Below are 6,321 nucleotides of genomic sequence, written 5' to 3'. Positions count from 1 at the left end.
AAAAAAAAAAAAAAAAAAAAAAAAACTTGTAGATCTTTTATCTCCAATACAACTTCCCTGCCTTGCCTAGTAGGATAATAGGAGATAAAGTGGGCACACAACTGGCTGGAGGAGAAGGACAGGGCAAGGGCTCATGACACAGTTCTCATAAATTAGGGAATTAGCAACTCACAACTTGGACGTTATCTATTTGCTGTGTGAAAAAATATCCTTTCCATTAGGAAAGACTGCTTCTGTTTTCTTTGGTCAGCATTTTTTGAACTCCATTCCCCCCTTTCATTAGGACCAGAGATGGGAGCCTTTTTAAAAAATACAAGAATATGAACATGTTTTCTATTATACCAAAAAGCCGAATATGTGGAAACTATCTTAGAGTTTCAGAACATCATAACACTATCTACAGAACAATCCTTATCCATCAAAAGATTAAATTGGTAAACACTTTCAGTGAGCCAGGGCAGAGGTCATATTCAAATCACTAAAGTCAGTCAGCCAATTATGCAGAGCCTGACAAGATCGTACAGTTTGAGGATGGCCTTGGTCAGGGCAAAAAGCTTCTTGCAAACCAGGATGTGCATGAATTAAGTTACAACTTACTGCCTTTGCCAAAAGAACAAAAATAAAATTCCTTCATTTTCTCCAACACATTAGAGAGTAAGACCAAATCAACAGCTAGTTTTTTTTGTCTAAATCACATTTTACTGTGTAGTTATTTAAATAACTAACACAAATTATACCAAGGAGTAATAACTTAAGGTTTTTAGCAGGAGCAAAGCAAAACTTGGATAAAAGTTTTAAAGGTGAGTTACGAGGTGAATGTCTCCCTTACCAAAAACTACTTAAGAGTTTAGAGAAGAAAAGAACTGCAAAGCTGTAGTGATTTTAAGATCTAACTAAACCAATAAGCTGTTTTTCTTAAATAAGATTTCACTTCTGAGTTACTTTTTAGTGCTTTCAGTACTGGGCCATTTTTCAACTAGCTTATACAGCCCTCAAGCTTAAAAGACCAATTCTGAACATGTAAAAATGTCTGAAAGGCCACAAACATATTTCTGAACTTTCAGACATACTTCCATCGTAAAATTTTTAGGAAAAAAGGTTTTGGGGGCATTACAAAAAACACAAAAATTTGTTATCAAAATCCTCTATCTCAGATGTAGCCATATCCTCAATGGATTATCTTCAGCTGTTTTTTCTAATTTAACATCCATGAGAAAAAAAGGAATTTTAAGTGTATATTGTAGAGTTTGGAGAACTATAAAGCTGTAGTGATCTAGATTATTCCTGAGGCATTAAAATGCACTGCTTATTACCCCAAGTTCAGCAAAAGATGGTAAATTAAAAAAAAAACTAGTTTTCAAGTATAATATACATAATGAGGGCTGGGTATGGTTGTTCACAACCTGTAATCCTAGCAGTCTGATAGGCTGAGGAAGGAAGATCACTTGAGCTCACGAGTTTGAAATTGCAATGAGCTATGATGACGTCACTGCACTCTAGCCTGAGCAACAGAGCAAGTCTGTCTTCAAAAAGAAAAAGAGAAAAGATAAAGAAACTATCACTGATCTCATTTCAGATAAATCAAGTTTACCAGGCAAATTTCTTTGCATGATTTTAAAGATTAAAATTAACAAAATGTTGTGTGAATACAGAAACAGTTGTAGGCAAACCAGAATGGAAGTTAACAAAACGTAAATGACCTTAAAATTTTAACATTTCTAATTCATACAAACTCCAATTTTTCCTGTCTTCTCAGAGAAATAAAGCCACACACATTCCTGTAAAGATATACAGGATTAAAAAATTTAGAAAGAACAGTTGATAAATCAGTTTCTGACCAACTGCTACCTCATCTAAAGAACTGTATTAACTAGTATGAAAAGTATGCCAGGCACTAAATGACAAAGCTTTCACTTACAAATGGCAGTGACATTTCAAAAGCATTTCGGGAGTCCTTAATGACACTTTTAAGGAAATATAAAAGAAAAGAATGAACAGATTCTTTCAGGAGATATTTTCAGGAGTTTCATTTTAATAATTTAAAAGGTCTGCAAATTCTAACACCAAAGCTGTCCAACTGTTCATGCTTAGGCTCCATTCACAGCATTTATATTCCAATGTTTCAGGAGGACAGTAGAAAGGCAAAAAGCAGTTAAAACTCAGCCAAATTCATATCAAGTGCTCAAGTCAAAAAGGGGATTTGACTGAATACTTCCAAAGTCTTGGATAAGACATTAGCATCTGTAGATTCGGTCATGAATCTGAAAGCAGCTCAATTCAGCTTCCCTCTTTAAAATCAGAACCTCATCTTTCTCTCACATCAATATGAATCAATTATCAGGCACCTCAAATGGCTTAGGTGAGCAAAATTAAAGCTTTATTTTAACCATTGCTTAACCACTGTACACACTCCTTCCCTCCTTCATAGGATGACACTGGAATTAGCAAGTCAAGTTCCTAGCTACTTAGGTTTGAAACCTGTCACTAACTGTGTGACCTTGGTCAAGTGACTTTGCCTTTTAGTTCCTTCTGTAAGACAAGAAAAAATATAGCACCTATATCACAAGGCTGTTGGGAGAATTGAATCCCTGACACATAGTTAAGTGCTTTAGAATTGTTAGCTATTTATTATTATAGTAAAAATGCGATGAATGCAAAGCGCTTAACATGAGATAACACTGTCTTCATGTTGAGGGAAAGCGCGAAGACATCGTCAAGATTAGGGCAACTTAAAAGGATTCGAGGGCAAGAAAAGAAAGGTTCTCACATCTCTTGAGACATGAACGTTCGTCACCAATTAACAAGAAATGTGTCCTCTGACCCCCGAATCACAAAAAATAAACATAAAAAGCGGGAAAAGAAAAAAAAACCAAGGCAGTGTAACCCACATCCCCATCAAACGGCTTCCCGAGAGAACAAGTATCACAAACTCCACCTCGCAGAGAAAAGTATGGCACACTCCGTCCAGTTGGTCGGACTGGGTCCCCCAACCTTCTCTGTCCAAAGACTGGTCCAGTTTGCAGGGGGCAAGTGGGTAGCAGCAGGAAACGTGGGGGTGGGGAGCGGAGTTTCGAAATTCCACGGACTAGAGATAAAGAAGCTGCATCCCCATGCAATGAATGAGAGAAGCCAGGATAGTCGGCGGGTGGCGCCAAGTACAGGACCCCGAGCTGGACTCCCTCCGGCTGCAGCACTCAGCCCAGCGGGCCAACTCGAGGGTTTGACTCCCCGCGGCGCTGCAAGCCAAACCGGCCTCCCAACTCACCTCCCTCGAGCCCCTAAGGGCTGCCCGCCGTCTGCTGGGCCGCCCCCCTGCCGCCCCCCTCACCTTCCAGCAGCCGTTGGATGATGCTGTCGATGTTGAGTTTATCTATATCCGCCATCGCCTTCCCACTACCGACCCTCCCGCAGCGGCGCCGCCGCCGGCTCGCGCCCGGGACTCACGCCTCCTTTCCCACGCCACGAGCAGAGGCGGTGGTGGCGGCGGTGGCCGCGTGTGTTCCTGCGCCCCCCCCCCCCCAGCCGCCCCGCTCCCTGCTTCCTCCTTCTCTCCCCACTGGAACCACGAGAAGAACAAAATGGCCGCCGACTCCTTAGCCAGCCTTGGGCGGCGCACGGATGCGCGCGGGGAGTGCAGCGGTCCGGCCGGGACTTCTTTATGGGCCATAGGGCACGCGAAGGAGGCGTGGCCAGGGCGCGGGAGGGGGCGTGGCCAGGGAGTGGGACTGGGGGACGGTTGAGAGTTACTGCGCTCGTGCGCAGGATCCTTCCGCCAAACGAGCCGAACAAATAGGCCTTCTAGCCCGAGCGTGAGTTGCAAAGTTGCACTCGCGAGTTAGGACTAGAAGCGAAAATATAGCTGGTGCCCTCCGAGGTTTGCAACCTCCGCTGGATCCCGGGGAGATTTTTACAGACCTGGCCATATGGAAACCCACCGAGGGATTTCAGGGGTCGTAGAAAGATAAATCTAGGGTGGACGTGGAGAGGGAGAATATAAAGGGAAATAGGAGCCAAGCGTTCTGGCGGGAGCCTATAGTCCCAGCTACTCCGAAGACTGAGGTTAGAGGATCGGTTGAGCCCGAAAGTTTGAGGTTGCTATGAGCTATGATGACGCCTCAGTACTCTATCCAAGGCGACAGAGTGAGACTCTGTCTCAAAAAAAATAAGAAAGAAAAGAAAAAAGGAAAAAACAGAGAGAGAGAAAGAAATAGGTTGACTTATTCTTATTTTGGATTCAGTTACGCTGGAACTTGGGAAAAGAGAAAGGTTTTTTTGGTGCTACAAAGGAAAAGAAACCTCCTCTCCCAGATGTGTCAAAATGATGTTACTCACTGTTGAGTGGTGAGAATATGGGTATTGGTATATATGTTTTTTGTGCACTTCTGTAACTTTACCTTTGAGAAAAATAATCCATTCTTAAAATTTTTTTAATCTTCTCTATCTTTGGATTATCTTTCTTGAACTCAAAAAGTTATGTAATCATCGTAGCGGTTACCCTGATTCCAACCAGGGCGAAGTTGAACGAGCTCGTGTAGCAGATAAAAGGAGAATTTGCTGATTTCTCGTGTCCGGGCCGAAGCGAGAAAAGAGGGAGTTTACAGAGGCGGGCTGTGCGGGCGGGTCCCTTGTCCTATAGACAGCCGGAGAAACTTTGGCCCATTCTCCTTCGGCTTCCAGCCCCCAAGTGCGCCCCTTTCTAAGGGGCCCCAAAACTGTGCAACCTCTCAGGGCTGCGCGTGACCTTTAGCTGGGTTTGGAAGTGCAGTCTACATATGGCGAACACATCTGTTTTTTCTGACCTTTCCGGCTCCCACGAGGATTTACAATTTGCAAAGCTCTTTCCCTCTCCAGAGAAATTCCTTTAGTTTCCCAGAGCACGCAGCATGCACGAATTTCCATCTCCGGTTGCCATCTACATGATCGCGCCGCCTAGACTTACACCTTCCCTGGCATTGCCCTCTGGCCACCCGGGCCGAGCGGCGCGGGCTCCACGACCCCTCACTACTGCCGGCTCGCTGCTGGGCGGGAGGCAGCTGAGGTTCAGGGTTCAGCCTCTCCACTTTTCCCAGCCATCAACTCCATCTCCCGTGCTATGGCTCTGTTCACCAGAAGTCATACAAGTGTGGTTTGTCAAACCAAGGTGCTGAGCCCAGGTGGTGACATTCGGGGTTAATGCCCAGCACTGCTGGGAACATCCAGCTGTGCAGGTCAAGATGACTCTCACTGGAGTTAAGAGACCTTGGTCTCCAGGGCAGGGTGCATCATCGAAATAGCATTTAGAGCAGAAATATGAAAGATAGCAATTCATTCAGCAGGCAAATATTTATGGAACACTTACTCTATGTTTGGCGTTGTCCTAGGCAGGAAAGCAAGAGTGTGCAAGACAAATCTTTTTTCTCTGTAAAGAGTCATTTAGTAAGGTGGAGGGACAATAAACAAAGGTGCAAATAAATATCAGCTTCTGATAAGTGCAGTGTGGGAAAAACATAGACAAATACTACCACATTCATTCTCTTAGTATGTGCCCCAAATTATTTCGTTGAATCCCCAAGACAGTCCTAGAACTTATGTACTATTCCTATCAATCCCCCTCTCCAGCATTTTACAGATGAACAAACTGAGGCACAGACAGACTGGGTTGTTCGCTGGAGGTCACACAGCTAGTAAGTTACAGAGCCAGGGCTAGAAGTCAGGACAGCCAGAAACCACAGCCCTTGTTTATGTTCAATAAATCCTGTAGTGAATCCTCAGCAGCTACCAGGACCCTGACACGTACTGGGCACAGGATCAATGTGGAACTAAATGGAACGATCTAAATGTGTCTCTACCCACAATGGGAGTCCTGTAATTTTCCATACACAAAATGGCAGGTGTGTCACATCATTGGGGCTGGAGGAGGACTTCAGCCTGTGGGAGAGCCTTTGTCCCCAGGCTGTTCTCCACTGGGCAACTCCCCTCCAGAGTACAGTGTGGCTGGCACATGCCAACATTATTAGCTGGCTGTGAGCCTGCAGTGGCATAACTCTCAGGGGTGAGCCTCAGCAGCACCCATTAACCAGCCAACAGCTTGTGGAGGAAAGAATTCATTGCCTATTGGCCTTTTTCTGTCATTACCAATACCAGTGTCTTCCCTAAGCCCAGGAGAAACAAACATTTTGCTGGAAAGGCTACTGCCTAATAGATGAAGTGTCCCTTCTCCTCTCTGGGCCCCAGTTTGACTATCTGTAAAATGAGGAGAGTGGATTAAAATGTGCTTTTCAAATGTTCTATCTTCTCTGACCCCACAGAGCTTTCTTAGGAGGCTGCTGAAGGCCTTAGGCA

The 6,321-nt window shown here is 44.4% G+C and overlaps 1 protein-coding gene across 1 annotated transcript in view; it reads right to left on the bottom strand.

Moving 5' to 3' along the window:
- The window catches only part of PPP1CC (protein phosphatase 1 catalytic subunit gamma), a 20,730-nt gene extending 17,103 nt beyond the window's left edge, over window positions 1-3,627 (bottom strand). The window contains exon 1 of the mRNA XM_012809007.1: window positions 3,329-3,627. Coding sequence (XP_012664461.1) covers window positions 3,329-3,383 — 55 coding nt within the window. The 5' untranslated portion in view covers window positions 3,384-3,627. The remainder of the gene's footprint in view (window positions 1-3,328) is intronic.
- Window positions 3,628-6,321: the final 2,694 nt, after the last annotated feature.

The sequence above is a fragment of the Otolemur garnettii genome, unplaced genomic scaffold (genome assembly GCF_000181295.1).
Source record: "Otolemur garnettii isolate 467f Iridium unplaced genomic scaffold, OtoGar3 scaffold00099, whole genome shotgun sequence".
Lineage (NCBI taxonomy): Eukaryota > Metazoa > Chordata > Mammalia > Primates > Galagidae > Otolemur > Otolemur garnettii.
Note: the sequence above shows the minus strand (reverse complement) of the source record. Positions and strands in the feature narration are given on the sequence as shown.